Here is a 17532-nt window from a genome sequence, read left to right as displayed (position 1 = left end):
ATGAAGAGAGTTGGTTCTAGAACACTGCCTTGGGGGACACCACTATTGACAGGTACAGAATTTGATAGGACACTCCCAATTTTGACCATTTGTTGTCTGTTTGACAGGAATGTTTCTATCCAGTTATGCAGTTGTCCAGAGATACCATAAGATTTTAGTTTTAGGAGTAGTTTGTCGTGTACCACTGAATCAAAGACTTTACAGAAGTCTATGTGTTTTGCCCTGATCGAGTTTTGGAGTCCATAAGTTTTTGCAGTGTAAGAGTTGCAGATTACAGGATAGTTTTTTTCTAAAACCAAATTGTTTATTAGAGAGTAGGCTGTTTGTCTCTAAGTGGAGGATAATGGATTGGTTATTAATTGATTCAATGACTTTACAGGTGATGCAACATAAGGAGATTGGTCTGTAATTTTCAACTAGGCTGGGGTCTCCCTTTTTGAAGATGGGGTTGACCATGGCTTGTGACCATAGGTTAGGCAAGGAGCTGATCGTGAAAGATTTTTCAAAGATTATGCTTAGAGGTTCTGCTATAGCAGTGGATAGCTTTTTTAAGAAGTAGGCACATATTCCATCCAGTCCAATAGATAGAGATGGTTTTAGATTGCATAGTGCTTTTTCAACACTGTCTTCTGTAAAATCAATATGAATTAGATCATTGTAGTTTTCTGTGGTTCGGCTAGGAAATGCTGGGCATGATCCATTGCTGTTTACAAATACTGAGCCAAAGAATGTGTTAAAGATGTTGGCTTTAATGGTGTCATTGTTGCAGTCTTTACCATTAGGTCCTATCAGGTGTGGGATTGACCTTGAATCTTTTAGTTTGTTGTTTACAAAATTGTAGAAAGCGTGGGTGGAATTGGTGTGTAGAAGGTTTTCCTCTTGTTTAATGTGATAATTGGTGCATTCAGCCTTTATCTGATGGCATAAATTTTTGTATCGGCTTTTGAAGTTGGCAACGTGACCAGATTTGTTTTTCTGCCAGAGTGATCTCTTTTTGGATTGAAGTTTCCTTATTGTTATGGGTAATCTGTTTTGTTTGTTCGTTTGTTTTGGGAGTTGTTATTGGTACATATAGTTTGATTACTCTTTTGACTTCAAGTAAAAATATGTTGTAATGGTTTTCAACAGTATTGCATCCAGTGAATAGAGATTGCCAATCAAGGGATGAGAGATCGTTGTCTATAAAATCATAGTTGCCTTTTTGGAAGTTATAATTGGGGATTATGTTATTGTGATGATTTTTGTGTGGGCATATGTTGAAACAAAAGTCAATCATATTGAGGTCACTGTTGGAAAAGGGTTCTTTAGTTTGTATTCCGTAAATTAAATTCAAACTATTGCAGAAGATGAGATCAAGGCAGTTGTTAAGTCTAGTATTGTTGGTTACTAGTTGTTCCAGTCCCAGATTTGTAACAGCATTGTAGAAGGTTGCATGTATGGGTTCAGTTGTACATTTGTTTAGGATCCAGTTAATATGAGGTAGATTGAAGTCACCAAGAAAGATAAAAGCATGTCGGCAGGATGTTGCCCATGTTAGTAATGAATTTAGCTTGTTTATATGTTTGATGTCCATCAGTAGGACAGTTGTTCTTTAAAAAGTCTTCAAAAACACTTCTGTTTCTATTAAATTACATTTAAAAAAAATCCCTCTCACCATCATGGCAATTTAACTTAAGGTGAGATAGTATAATCTGTATGTATTCTACTTGTTTTGCAAGTTTTAAATTATAAAACACAATTAAATGCATGATAAAAAATACCCCAAACCATCTCATGTCTGCTATTAGGTTGCAGCCTTTGTGAGAAAGGAAAATCTAACAGATTTTCAGAAGAAAGTTAAAATGGCTTCTTACATACTTGCCTATTTTTCCTGCTTTCCTATTATGTCTTCCCAGGACGCTACATGTGGTACTTGTGGCTATGAGAAATCCTGTCCTTTTGGATCAATGGAAACGGTAAGCATCCCCAGAGAAATGATGGATTCACAATTGACAAGATGTGGATAATAAGCAATTCTATGGTCATTCACAAGATATTTTACAATCAAGCGTTTGAGAGGCAGAACATATGCCCCTAATCCCAAGTGAAAAGGTACATACAGTGGATATAGAAAGTCTACACACCCCTATTAAAACTTCTGGTACTGTATTTGACCAGACCAGGATAAAATAGATAGAATAACTTTATTGTCACTTTGAATATACACTAATCAGCATACATTAAAATGGAATTTCATTGTATATAGCTTTCAAAGGGTCAGTACCTCCAATATACACTACATAAACATGACTAAATAAATAAATACAGACCATAAAATGCACATTAGCTTTAGAGGAAGAAAAAAAAAAAAAAAATCCTGGCCTCTGTCTCCCAGCATCCATCCGGTATTCATCTGGCTAGCATCCTTGCAGCAAAGAGCAAGCAAACAGCCTGGTCAGCCTCAGCACGTTATCACAGCCCAGGACATGGCTTGTCAGGGCTCCACTTCATTGCGCCTACCACCAGTCAACTGAACTAAACTGCTGCCACTTCTGGGGAATGCTGGAGCATTCACTGCCAAGCAGCTGATAGGTGGTTGGATTGGCCTCCCAGAATAATGCCAGGGATGGCAGGGATGGACACCACCTATTGCCACTGCTGCCTATCACTGCTGATTGCTGCTGCTGCCATTCGCTATCAGTCACCACCTATTGCTACCTATTGCCATCGATAATTGCCGGTGGCAAATAACGGTAAACAGTGGCAACAATAGGCATCGGCAATGGGTGGTGGCAGCAATAGGTGGCAGTGGGGATAGGCAGCGGTGGCGATAGGCAGTGGTGATGGTCCCCACTGCATAGGCCAGCTGATCAGCAGTGTTCTGGGAGGCCAATTGGTGATTGGCGGCAGCAGCAATTGGCAATAGGTGGCAGCGGTGATTCCTGCCACCTACAACAGCTGATTGGTGGAATTCCAGGTGGCCGATTGGCAGCAATTGGTGGCTATTGGTGGCAAACGGTAATCGGTGAATGGCAGTGGCAGTAGGTGGCAATTGGCAGCACAAATCCCCACCGCTTAGAACAGCTGATTGGTGGTATTCCAGGAGGTTAATCCAACTGCCAATCAGCTGCTTGACAGCAAAGGCTCTAGCATTCTCCAGAGGCAGTGAATGGCAGCACTGCGCCAACCCCCTCCCTGTGTATAGATGCACAGACATTTCCACCCACTTTTTTTTGGGGGGGGAGTGCATCTTATAGTGCAAAAATATGGTATATGACACAGAGAATCAACACAGTCTAGTCTAGATGTATTCATATACATGGTGAGAAAAATGAATCTTGCAAGTTTACCAGAAGGATAGGATTGGGAACAAAGCTGTTACAGAATCTGGAGGTCCTGCTAGAAATACTTCAAAACCTCCTCCCAGAGGGGAGCAACAGAAACAGACCATAAAGTGGGTGTGTGGGGTCTCTAACAATGTTTTGAGCTCTAAGCACGTAGCACTTATAAGCAGTATCCTGAAAAACAGGAAACTTCCTATAATCTTCTCTGCTGCCCTTACCACTCTCTGTATGGATCTTCTATCTAAGGCATTGCTGCCATCACTCTCAGGCCTCAGACAGATTTAGATTTCTAATTACTTAACACATAAATAGGAGGAAGTTCCCACATACCTTGCAAATTGAACATATAGTTTCATCCGAAGAATCGAATTTCCAACAAAAGGCAAAAACAGTTTTCTTTTTCCAATAGGGGGAAATCCAGACTTGCTATTATGAATATGAACCTTTTGAGTTTTCAAGGAGACACCATTGGCGGCAATACCCGAGAGTGCCATTCGCTCAAAACCGACCGAGAAAACCTTCCAGAAGGGGATGCAAGAAAACATGCCTTACCACCAAGTGGGTACCCCAATGTTGTGCAAACCACTATGGAAAGAACTGCCAGGGTAAGGAATATTTATCAAAATTCCAGGCAAAATAACATGTTTTTGGTTCCTTACTTGGTAACGATAATGGGAACAGCAGTTGCTAAAATTAAAACAACAATTTGTTTTACCATCTATGGGCTAAAATGTCCTTGTTAGGTTTCACATCCTATAATTGTTTCTAAAGTTCCTTTCAAGATGCTTAGTTTTCTATGTACTGCTGTTGACCAATACCAGAGCATATCTTAATATTCATGCACTTAATAATTTCTTTTGTATCTTGATTGACTTTCATTTTTCCTCCTCCTTGCCAAAAATATCATTTATCTTCTTGTGTGTAGTAAATATTCCATTGAATGGTAAGAAATAATGGATTTTCCCATTGTCTCTTAGCAATATTTAAATGCTGAATTGCAACCAACGCTGGACCAAATCGATAAGCAAACCACTTTTCCTGATTTTCATAGAAGTTATTATGTGTACTGGAGAACCTGTGCATTTTCTATACCACACAATTCTAAGTGCACTGCAGCAGATCCTGCATCTAACTAATTTTGAAAACATGGTTGGCACTTAAATGAAAAACCCTAAAATGCCAGACATAAAAACTCCTAAGAAAAACCACTTCATGAAAATGACCTTTATTTAAAGATGAATTTGCCATTTATCTTCAACTTTGGCCCTAAATTTCAGTGAATACAATGGGACTCACTCCTTACAAACTTTGCTTAGAGCTTCAGATTAGTCAGATTCCCTTATTTTGACCTCATATGATTATAGATCTGAAATCTCACTATTCGGGCGGGCATTCACTATTAATTCCATGGTTTGCTTATTGTCCAAAATAAGGTGGTTACTACATAAAGAATATTCTTGGTTGTTCTGAAGTCAGATTTCTCTAAAGCCGGGCTAAACACCAGAACATATGAAACCTAAATATCTGTGAAATGAATTATCATAACCATTGCTATAATAGTGCAAGCTAGTTTGCCCTCCGCTGCCCGTGCTACACCGCGGATAGGTGTGCAGGTGTGAAACCAAATGAACTAGCAATTTGGCTATCAGGATTACTCTGCAAAGTGTAGATCTCCCTGACAAATGTACGCCATTCAATAAATAAAAACCATTACTATATACATGGGCAAATCTATGCAAGGCAGGATTTATTAAAAGATACAGAACACCCCTTATAGCATCATGTGAAACCTTTCTTTTAGAATAGATAAAAAAGGTAACCAGCAGAAAGTTTCCCTGACTTTTAAAAACTGAAATATTAAACCAAATTTTATTCTTCATCTTCCTAGGGTTTTTTTTTTTAAACAGTTTGTGTGTACAGTACAATCTTGAAGAAAGTTATCTCTAAGGATAATTTTAGATGTGTACGATATCTGACAATTCTGCTAACAATTGCAGTGATTAAGAACCTAAACTAACTGCAAAGCACTCAAGAAAAATGAAGGATTATACACACCCAACACATTAAGTTTCTAAGATGGAGGAAGTTATTACCTGTAGCTTATAACACAGTTGTTTCTAGGAAAAGGGTAAAATTATATGACCAAATAGACTGGGGTCCCCTTAGAAAGCCACTATGACTTCATTTATTCTTTATTTCTCAAGTTATATATTTAGTTGAAAAATACGTGTCGGTTTTGTCTTTTTCAGTGTGTCCCGGAGGGCTCGAAGCACCATGCCAAAACCGTGGTACATGTGATGATGGATTTAAAGGCTCAGGACAGTGCAATTGTAGTGCGGCTTTTGTTGGAGTGGCTTGTGAACTCTGTGCTCCAGGGTATTATGGGGCAGACTGCACAAGTAAGCTTGTATTTAGCTCTTCCTCACTATTTGCCTTGATGGTATCCTTTGCCTTTTCTTTGTAATGCATGTGTATATATATATATATATATATATATATATATATATATATATATATATATATATATATATTATATATATGGATCTTTGGTTGTTCGGGTTTTCTCCGTGTAAGATTCGAAGTATCTAGGCAACGTTTCGATGAAGTCTCATTCATCATCTTCAGGCTTCTGTCTTGGCTCTGTGCTTCTCAGAGTGAGAAGAGTCAGAGTCACTCTGAGAAGCACAGAGCCGAAGACAGAAGCCTGAAGATGATGAATGAGACTTCATCGAAACATTGCCTAGATACTTCGAATCTTACGCGGAGAAAACCCGAACAACCAAAGATCCACATACAAATACCCCGAGAACCTCAGAAAATATATATATATATATATATATATATATATATATATATATATATATATATATATATATATATATGGATCTTTGGTTGTTCGGGTTTTCTCCCGCGTAAGATTCAAGTATCTAGGCAACGTTTCGATGAAGTCTCATTCATCATCTTCAGGCTTCAGAACAATCAGAACACAGCCAAGCCCCCACCCAATCAAGTCCCACCCCACTGGCAGTTAAAAGGAGGAAGCAGCTGCAATCTCACATTACTCTGAAAAGCACAGAGCCGGAGACAGAAGCCTGAAGATGATGAATGAGACTTCATCAAACGCTGCCTAGATACTTGAATCTTACGCGGGAAAACCCGAACAACCAAAGATCCACATATAAATACCAAGAACCTCAGAAAACAAATATATATATATATATATATATATATATATATATATATATATATATATATATATATATATGTAGATCTTTGGTTGTTCGGGTTTTCTCCGCGTAAGATTTGAAGTATCTAGGCAACGTTTCGATGAAGTCTCATTCATCATCTTCAGGCTTCTGTCTCCAGCTCTGTGCTTCTCAGAGTAATGGAGATTGCAGCTGCTTCCTCCTTTTAACTGCCAGTGGGGTGGAACTTGATTGGGTGGGGGCTTGGCTGTGTTCTGATTGGGTGGGGTGTGTTCTCATTGGTAGGGGTTTGGCTGTGTTCTGATTGGTTGGGGGTTAGCCGTGTTCTGATTGGTTGGAGCGTGTTCTGTTCAGGAGGGGCTTGGTTGTGCTCAGGTTAGTTTTAGTTGCTGGGGATTTGAGCTGGAGAGTTGTGATCTTGCTGTTTGGCTTCTAGTTCGTGGTCCTGCTGCATCTTCATAGTGGGTGTTGGTTTGCTTCATGTATGGCTCAGAGGGGTTTGAAGTGGGTAGTGATGCAGCTGCAGTGCAGCTTCTGGTCCATGGTCGTTTCTCATTTTCTGAATGGGTGGGAGTCTGTTTTCTACATGGAAGTGTGGTGGTGGCATCTTGTGTGGCTCTCATGGGTGTGGGTCCAGTGTCCTTCTTCATGTTAGGTACTCGTCTGTTCATGAGGGCGGGTTTCCAAATGGCTGGAAGGCGGGAGGTGTCATCTCGTTTGTTCATGCTGTGTGGGCGTTTTTCTATCTCTATGGCTTCTCTGATTATTCTCCTGTTGAAGTGTTCGGTTTTGGCGATAGTTCTGGTATTTTTAAAATCAATTTCATGTCCTGTGGCTTTGAGGTGTTGGACCAGGGAAGAGGTCGTTTCTTCTTTTTGATTGAGTTCTTATGTTCTTCAATGCGTGCGCTTATTCTTCTGTTAGTTTGTCCAATGTATGTGTTAGGGCAGGCTGTGCAGGGGATTTCGTATACTCCTTGGTTTTCTAATTCGATTTTGTCTTTGGGGTTTCTTAGGATGGTGGATATTTTTTTGTTTGTGCAGAATGCTGTTTTGATGTTGTGTTTTTGGAGGATCTTGCTAATTTTGTCTGTAGTGCCTTTTATATATGGGAGGAGGGCTTTTCCGTTTTCTTGTTCTCTGTCTTGGATTTTGGTTGGGGCTTCTTTTTGGATTAGGTGGGTAATCTTCTTTCTTTGGAATCCATTGGCTGTGAGTACGTTGGTGAGAGTGTGTAGTTCGGTTTTTGGTGTTGTTCATCGGCTAAGCATTTTGTTCTGGAGATGAGTGTCTTGGCTACGGAATTGATCTGTGCTGGGTGGTGGTGTGAGAGTGCATGTAGATAGCGGTTAGTATGTGTTTTCTTCTGGTAGATGGTGTGTCCTAGGGAGCCATCGGATCTTTTGTATACCAAGACATCTAGGAAGGAAGTTGATTGTTGGCTTCTGTTTCCATGGTGAATTGTATTTTGGGGTGTAGACTGTTGAGGTATGTGAGGAAGTTGTTCAGTTTTTCTTTCCCGTGTGGCCAGATTATGAAGGTGTCATCTACGTATCTGAGCCAGAGTTTGGGTTTGTGGTCGTATTTTTCTAGAGCTTGTGTTTCAAAGTGTTCCATGTAGAGGTTTGCGATGACAGGTGAGAGGGTGATCCCATAGGTGCTCCTTCTATTTGTTTGTATTTTTGTCCATTGTAGGTGAAGTAAGTATTGGATAGGCAGTGGTTGGTTAGATCTAGGATGTGCTTGGGGGGTTGTATTTGTTTTGGATGGCTGTCAAGGCTTCTTTTATTGGCACTTGGGTGAAGAGGGATGTGACATCGAAGCTTACTAGTAGGTCGCTAGGTTGTAAGTTTTGTTTCTTTATGATCTCGATGAACTGGAATGAGTTTCTTACGTGTGAGTTGATGGATTCTGCATAGGGTTGTAGTTGTTTGGCAAGAAATTTGGCCAGGTTTTGTAGAGGTGAGCCTATGGAGCTGACTATTGGTCTGAGTGGGGTTCCTTCTTTGTGTATTTTGGGGAGACCATAAAGCTTGGGGCATCTGGATGATTTTTCTCTGGGTATGATTCCTTGCTGGATTTCTTCACTGATGGGGGAGGCTTTTATTTTGGATTTGGTAGTTTTTCTAGGTAGGTGGTGGGGTCTGTCTTTAGGGGTTTGTATGTGGGGTCTTGGAGTAGGTTGGTTAGCTTGGTTTGGTAGTCAGATGTGTTCATTACCACTGTCGCATTGCCCTTGTCTGCTGGTAGGATTATTATGCTGGTGTCTTCTTTCAGGTTAAGTAGTGCAGTTTGTTCTTCTTTGGATAAGTTGCTTTTGGGTGGTTTGCTAGTGCAGAGGATGTTGGTGATTTCGAGTCTGATTTTGTTAGCATCATCAGGGTTGGTTTTGGTCAGGCTGGTTTCAACTCCACATATGATGGTTTCTGTGGGGATGTGTTTGGGAGCGACAGCAAAGTTGAATCCTTTTGAGAGGATCTTGGTTTCAGCTTCAGTGAGGATCTTGTCTGAGATGTTGTGCACTGTTTGTTTCATGTGTGGCTGTGGGGGGAAGAGTTGGTTTCTGGCATTGTTGTAGTTTCTTGAGTTTGTTGGTCTGTGTGTCTGTCTTGAGGATGGTCTGTGTTTCGGCTCTCCAGACAGCGAGTTGTTTGGTTTGTCCCAAAGTAGAGGGTGAATCTTGTTGCTGAGTTTGAGGTGGAGTGTGAGGAGATCTTTGTTGATTTGGTCTAGGAGAAACCTTTTTGTGTGAAGTTCATTTCTAATTAGGGCCAGTTCTGTTCTTTTAAGGATGCGTTTGGTGGCTGCTCTGTTGGTGTGGAATTTCAATTGGAAGCTTGTGGGAATTAAATTTTGATCTCGGCAGTTGCATAGGAATGCAAGGTCACATAAAATGGAGGCTCTTTGGACTTCAAGTTTTTCATAAGTCCTGGTCAGATGGTGGGTTTCCTCCCGTAGAGGTGCAATATTTGTTTTCTGAGGTTCTCGGGTATTTATATGTAGATCTTTGGTTGTTCGGGTTTTCTCCGCGTAAGATTTGAAGTATCTAGGCAACGCGTTTGATGAAGTCTCATTCATCATCTTCAGGCTTCTGTCTCCAGCTCTGTGCTTCTCAGAGTAATGGAGATTGCAGCTGCTTCCTCCTTTTAACTGCCAGTGGGGTGGAACTTGATTGGGTGGGGGCTTGGCTGTGTTCTGATTGGGTGGGGTGTGTTCTCATTGGTAGGGGTTTGGCTGTGTTCTGATTGGTTGGGGGTTAGCCGTGTTCTGATTGGTTGGAGCGTGTTCTGTTCAGGAGGGGCTTGGTTGTGCTCAGGTTAGTTTTAGTTGCTGGGGATTTGAGCTGGAGAGTTGTGATCTTGCTGTTTGGCTTCTAGTTCGTGGTCCTGCTGCATCTTCATAGTGGGTGTTGGTTTGCTTCATGTATGGCTCAGAGGGGTTTGAAGTGGGTAGTGATGCAGCTGCAGTGCAGCTTCTGGTCCATGGTCGTTTCTCATTTTCTGAATGGGTGGGAGTCTGTTTTCTACATGGAAGTGTGGTGGTGGCATCTTGTGTGGCTCTCATGGGTGTGGGTCCAGTGTCCTTCTTCATGTTAGGTACTCGTCTGTTCATGAGGGCGGGTTTCCAAATGGCTGGAAGGCGGGAGGTGTCATCTCGTTTGTTCATGCTGTGTGGGCGTTTTCTATCTCTATGGCTTCTCTGATTATTCTGCTGTTGAAGTGTTCGGTTTTGGCGATAGTTCTGGTATTTTTAAAATCAATTTCATGTCCTGTGGCTTTGAGGTGTTGGACCAGGGAAGAGGTCGTTTCTTCTTTTTGATTGAGTTCTTATGTTCTTCAATGCGTGCGCTTATTCTTCTGTTAGTTTGTCCAATGTATGTGTTAGGGCAGGCTGTGCAGGGATTTCGTATACTCCTTGGTTTTCTAATTCGATTTTGTCTTTGGGGTTTCTTAGGATGGTGGATATTTTTTTGCTTGTGCAGAATGCTGTTTTGATGTTGTGTTTTTGGAGGATCTTGCTAATTTTGTCTGTAGTGCCTTTTATATATGGGAGGAGGGCTTTTCCGTTTTCTTGTTCTCTGTCTTGGATTTTGGTTGGGGCTTCTTTTTGGATTAGGTGGGTAATCTTCTTTCTTTGGAATCCATTGGCTGTGAGTACGTTGGTGAGAGTGTGTAGTTCGGTTTTTTGGTGTTGTTCATCGGCTAAGCATTTTGTTCTGGAGATGAGTGTCTTGGCTACGGAATTGATCTGTGCTGGGTGGTGGTGTGAGAGTGCATGTAGATAGCGGTTAGTATGTGTTTTCTTCTGGTAGATGGTGTGTCCTAGGGAGCAACTTATCCAAAGAAGAACAAACTGCACTACTTAACCTGAAAGAAGACACCAGCATAATAATCCTACCAGCAGACAAGGGCAATGCGACAGTGGTAATGAACACATCTGACTACCAAACCAAGCTAACCAACCTACTCCAAGACCCCACATACAAACCCCTAAAGACAGACCCCACCACCTACCTAGAAAAAACTACCAAATCCAAAATAAAAGCCTCCCCCATCAGTGAAGAAATCCAGCAAGGAATCATACCCAGAGAAAAATCATCCAGATGCCCCAAGCTTTATGGTCTCCCCAAAATACACAAAGAAGGAACCCCACTCAGACCAATAGTCAGCTCCATAGGCTCACCTCTACAAAACCTGGCCAAATTTCTTGCCAAACAACTACAACCCTATGCAGAATCCATCAACTCACACGTAAGAAACTCATTCCAGTTTATCGAGATCATAAAGAAACAAAACTTACAACCTAGCGACCTACTAGTAAGCTTCGATGTCACATCCCTCTTCACCCAAGTGCCAATAAAAGAAGCCTTGACAGCCATCCAAAACAAATACAACCCCCCCCAAGCACATCCTAGATCTAACCAACCACTGCCTATCAATACTTACTTCACCTACAATGGACAAAAATACAAACAAATAGAAGGAGCACCTATGGGATCACCCCTCTCACCTGTCATCGCAAACCTCTACATGGAACACTTTGAAACACAAGCTCTAGAAAAATACGACCACAAACCCAAACTCTGGCTCAGATACGTAGATGACACCTTCATAATCTGGCCACACGGGAAAGAAAAACTGAACAACTTCCTCACATACCTCAACAGTCTACACCCCAAAATACAATTCACCATGGAAACAGAAGCCAACAATCAACTTCCCTTCCTAGATGTCTTGGTATACAAAAGATCCGATGGCTCCCTAGGACACACCATCTACCAGAAGAAAACACATACTAACCGCTATCTACATGCACTCTCACACCACCACCCAGCACAGATCAATTCCGTAGCCAAGACACTCATCTCCAGAACAAAATGCTTAGCCGATGAACAACACCAAAAAACCGAACTACACACTCTCACCAACGTACTCACAGCCAATGGATTCCAAAGAAAGAAGATTACCCACCTAATCCAAAAAGAAGCCCCAACCAAAATCCAAGACAGAGAACAAGAAAACGGAAAAGCCCTCCTCCCATATATAAAAGGCACTACAGACAAAATTAGCAAGATCCTCCAAAACACAACATCAAAACAGCATTCTGCACAAACAAAAAAATATCCACCATCCTAAGAAACCCCAAAGACAAAATCGAATTAGAAAACCAAGGAGTATACGAAATCCCCTGCACAGCCTGCCCTAACACATACATTGGACAAACTAACAGAAGAATAAGCGCACGCATTGAAGAACATAAGAACTCAATCAAAAAGAAGAAACGACCTCTTCCCTGGTCCAACACCTCAAAGCCACAGGACATGAAATTGATTTTAAAAATACCAGAACTATCGCCAAAACCGAACACTTCAACAGCAGAATAATCAGAGAAGCCATAGAGATAGAAAAAGCCCACACAGCATGAACAAACGAGATGACACCTCCCGCCTTCCAGCCATTTGGAAACCCGCCTCATGAACAGACGAGTACCTAACATGAAGAAGGACACTGGACCCACACCCATGAGAGCCACACAAGATGCCACCACCACACTTCCATGTAGAAAACAGACTCCCACCCATTCAGAAAATGAGAAACGACCATGGACCAGAAGCTGCACTGCAGCTGCATCACTACCCACTTCAAACCCCTCTGAGCCATACATGAAGCAAACCAACACCCACTATGAAGATGCAGCAGGACCACGAACTAGAAGCCAAACAGCAAGATCACAACTCTCCAGCTCAAATCCCCAGCAACTAAAACTAACCTGAGCACAACCAAGCCCCCTCCTGAACAGAACACGCCTCCAACCAATCAGAACACGGCTAACCCCCAACCAATCAGAACACAGCCAAACCCCTACCAATGAGAACACACCCCACCCAATCAGAACACAGCCAAGCCCCCACCCAATCAAGTTCCACCCCACTGGCAGTTAAAGGAGGAAGCAGCTGCAATCTCCATTACTCTGAGAAGCACAGAGCTGGAGACAGAAGCCTGAAGATGATGAATGAGACTTCATCGAAACGTTGCCTAGATACTTCAAATCTTACGCGGGAGAAAACCCGAACAACCAAAGATCTACATATAAATACCATGAGAACCTCAGAAAACAAATATATATATATATATATATATATATATATATATATATATATATATATATATATATATATATATATATATCTTCTGCGTCAGATGTCCAAGGGTATTTGAAGATTATAGTAGTGATTTCCCCCTCTTCCACCCAGTCTATGTTTAGTGAAGGAAAGGATGATTTTTATGAGATATCTGCATGATACTCTCTTGAATGTTCTGGGTGATTGAGTGATATAGATAGGATTTGTGTCCTTATGGACTGTTGCCTTCTTCATGTGTTATGCTCAATTCTAAACATCATTTTCATTTTTTTTTGATAAGCCACACCTTGTAAGATACCTGCAGTTGTGACTGAATTGTACAGTTGTGCCTATATGACAATATAGTATATAAAATCATACATTGCAATGTCCTACCTGCAAATGAATACTTCAACTTCAATCATAACAATACAAGAGCACACAGTAGATACAAACTCAAGGTTAACCGCACCAAACTTGACTACAGAAAATACGACTTCAGCAACAGAGTGACCAATGTCTGGAATACTCTACCTGACTCTGTGGTTTCTTCCCCAAACCCCCAAAACTTTAACCTTAGACTGTCTAATATTGACCTCACCCGCTTCCTAAGAGGCCTGTAGGGAGTGTGCATAAGCGCACCAATCGTGCCTACCGTCCCTGTCCCATTGTTTCTTTTTATTTTTCTTATAAATATCTATCTCTTATATTCAAAACTATATTTATTCTTATACCTATGTCTTGTAAGTGATTGACAAATCAAATAAATACTAAAATAGGGTGATGAAAACTAATCTTTTTAAAATCAGGGCATGTTTGTTGGTGCTCTAGACCAGGGGTGTCAAACTCACATCTTCATGGCAGCATTGCGTGACGTATCAGGACTTTTCCCCCCTTTGCTAAACCAGGCATGGGCGTGACCAGCTCATGATGCATCCGGCCCATGGACTGGGAGTTTGACAGCTCTGCTCAAGACAGTCATATTTTGGCACCTACTATGGCTTGGCTCCTCTTCTGATTTTGACTCTTGACGAATGTATCTTTTCTTTTATGTACACTGAGAGCATTTTCTCCGAGACAAATTTCTTGTGTGTCCAATCACACTTGGCCAATAAAGTATTCTATTCCATTCTTCTATCTATTTTGTAGCAATTTTAATTAGGTGCCTCTTGTTTCTTTTCTTTTTTTCTTTGAGTTTTTGAACTTTACAGTTAGGATTTTCAACCCCAGAATTAAAAAAAAAAATTCTTGGAGTTTTTCATCCTATTTACACCAGAAAGTTATGTTTAACCCCCAAGCAGGTACACTGGCTCACAGAGTAAGCCATTACTGCTTTTTTAATAGTGTTATCTGGAAATCTTTTCAATTTTGGCACCCACTAAAATTTGGCACCCATAGGCTGGTACCTGCTTGGCCTTAGCCTAGAGCTGGCTCTGCCTTTAATGCTAATATCAAAATTGTTCTTCGGATATACTCAACCTCATTTTGTGTTTCTCATTTTTTGCCTCATACTCTGAATGTTTTAACAGTTCTTTCCGTGTTCTCCTTGCAGGGTGGAAAAGTTAGTGTGTCCCCACCCACCCACCCCAGCTAATAATCTTTCCATCACTCTGTGATTTCCTGTCATTACATTCACTCAAGTGTAGGAAGCCAGGAAGGTTACAGATTTACGAAGAGGAGGATTTACAATAGAAGATAAAACACTCAAATATCCATGGGTGACCTAGTAAATTACTGCTTATCAGGACATTATTAAGATGTTTTATCCCTTGGTAAAAAAAATTAAAATGAGGAAGGATGATTAGTTAAAAAAGAGCTTGGCACAGCATCATACACCACACCACTGTCTACTCCTTTCCTTAGTTGAAGGCTATAATTGTGGCTTCCTTTTCATTGCAGAGTGCAGTTGTTCAGGAAATGGGATATGCAACGAAGGGCTGCTTGGAGATGGCTTCTGCTTCTGCTCTGTGGGATGGACAGGAGAGCACTGCGAAACCAAACTAGGTAAAGCAAATCTCAGGGCTGGCACACTGCAAAGTACAACTCCATAGAGCAGCATTTCCCAACCTTGGTGACTTTCAAAGTATGCGAACTTCAACTCCCAGAATTCATTTCAATGGCCGTGCTGGCTGTGGAATGGTGGCATTTAAAGTCCACACATCTGGAACTGGACATGTTTGGAAAGCACTGTTCAGTGGTGGTATTCGACCAGTTCTGCACGGTTCTGGAGAGCCGGTAGGAGCGATGAACAGCGGAGACCAAACTGGTTCTCTCGGCTGCTCTAATGGGTCTGCTGTTGGGTCCACCTGCCCACCCAAGCTCCCATACTCACCTTTATCTGCTGAATTTGAAGCGCAGTTGCTTTGCGTGGCACAGAAGGGTGCCACGGAGCAGCTGCTGAAGCGACCAGGATTGTGCAGGCTTGCAGGAGGTGAGTTAGAATGCCTTTGTGCATGTTTCGTGTGAGCCCGCACACAAAGCGTGCCCACCAAGCCATGCCCACCGAACTGGCGGCAACAATATTTGAATCCCACCACTGACACTGCCCTAGAGGAAGGCCCAGTAGATTTTATCAAATGCCTTCATTTCTCAAAAAGGTAATAATGCCTATTTTGGGGTGGGGAGGGGGCATCGTTCTACTGGATTTTATAAACTTCTATGGTATTTCAAGCATGTATAACATCTTGGAAAACATTAGAAAAGAAAAACAAACAAACAATTCAATGCATCATCTGTAGTGCTTTAGCCTTGTTTGATTGAAGAAATTGCTTTTTCTTTTTTTTTGTACAAAATGAAATGTTGAATTTCAAAATGTCACTGTCAGCATGCAGGCTAATATATTTTTGAAATCACAGGATTTGGGGAGTTCCTATATCTATTGGGGCTATGGCCAGGGGTGGGATTCAATTTTTTTAACAACCGGTTCTGTGGGTGTGGCTTACTTGGTGGGCGTGGCTTGGTGGTAATGTGACTGGCTGGTGTGGCCAACTCAATATCACTCACATTGAGGTACCCTTGGGCATCTCCTTGCCTGGCCTCTCATGACTATGGGGATGCTGCAATAGTCATAAGTGTGAAAAATGGTCGTAAGTAACTTTTTTCAGTGCGATTATAACTTTGAATGATCACTCCACACAAACAAAGTACCAGCAAAGGAGTGGAAAAAAACTCCAGAGAAGTTCATGAGACAGGAAGTCTAGTTCTGCCAAGAATGTAATAATGGTTAACAGAGAGGCAGTTTCTGTAAGCAACACCAGAATGTTTCCTTCTTGCCTTCCTTACAGGATTGGACCAGTAATTTCTTCTAACAAGCGGTTCTCCAAACTGCTTAGAATGTTAGCAACCGGTTCTAGCAAATAGGTGCAAACTGGTAGAATCCCACCCCTGGCTATGGCAAATCTAGACAGCATACTAAAAAGCAGAGACATCACCCTGCCAACAAAAGTGTGTATAGTCAGTGTTATGGTGTCCCAGTTGCAATGTATGGCTGTGAAAGTTGGACCATAAGAAAAGCTGAGCGCCAAAGAATTGAGGCCTTCTAACTATGGTGCTGGAGAAGACTCCTGCAAGTTCCTTGGACTGCAAGGCATCAAACCATTCAGTCCTAGAGGAAATCAACCCAGACTGCTCTTTAGAAGGCCAGATCCTGAAGATGAAACTCAAATATTTTGGCCACCTAATGAGAAGGAAGGACTCACTGGAGAAGAGCCTAATGCTGGGAAAGATTGAGGGCAATAGAAGAAGGGGATGACAGAGAATGGGGTGGCTGGATGGAGTCACTGGAGCAGTCGGCATGAGCTTAAATGGACTCCAGAAGATGGTAAAGGATAGGAAGGCCTGGAGGAACTTTGTCCATGGGGTCACAATGGCTCAGACATGACTTCGCAACTAACAACAACATATGTATTGGGAGAACTCTGCTCCCTCCCTTAATCACATGGACTCAGAATTGATATCCAATCAATACAGGGAGTTTTATCACACTCAAATTTTCATCTTGTTTTTGTCCAAAATCAAGCAAAAAGAAAAAAAAACATGACCCTGATTCCCCAGCAGTACATTGGTAACATGCCTTTCTTTTTTTTAACGATCAAAAGGTTTAAACAATAAACAAAGTCAGACTAGCAAATCATTATAATAAGGGAATGTGAGACCTGAACGATAAGCTGTAAACATCATATTTGGCAGCACTGATGAAAATGACCCTAAAGGACCTTTTCCATCTTGTCCCAGGCAAATAGCCATTTACTGTAAAATTAGCTTAACAAAGTTTAAAGAGCAAAGGAATTTACTAGCAAAGAAAAAAAAAGTTATGAGTCTTGCCCATTTCTGTCATTGCATGAGGTTTTTTCTTTCTGTCCCAACAGTCCTTGGCCACCACT

General features: G+C 41.4%; 1 protein-coding gene across 2 annotated transcripts in view; it reads left to right on the top strand.

Moving 5' to 3' along the window:
* The window catches only part of STAB1 (stabilin 1), a 147660-nt gene that overhangs the window by 110805 nt on the left and 19323 nt on the right, over positions 1–17532 (top strand). For both annotated transcript variants that reach the window (XM_087923982.1, XM_087923983.1), the window contains exons 54-57: positions 1896–1955; positions 3733–3928; positions 5573–5722; positions 15050–15154. In XM_087923982.1, the coding sequence (XP_087780108.1) occupies positions 1896–1955; positions 3733–3928; positions 5573–5722; positions 15050–15154 (511 nt within the window). The remainder of the gene's footprint in view (positions 1–1895; positions 1956–3732; positions 3929–5572; positions 5723–15049; positions 15155–17532) is intronic.

Source organism: Pseudonaja textilis, chromosome 2, assembly GCF_049901715.1.
Source record: "Pseudonaja textilis isolate UNSWEBS1 chromosome 2, rPseTex1.2, whole genome shotgun sequence".
Taxonomy (NCBI): domain Eukaryota; kingdom Metazoa; phylum Chordata; class Lepidosauria; order Squamata; family Elapidae; genus Pseudonaja; species Pseudonaja textilis.
Note: the sequence above shows the minus strand (reverse complement) of the source record. Positions and strands in the feature narration are given on the sequence as shown.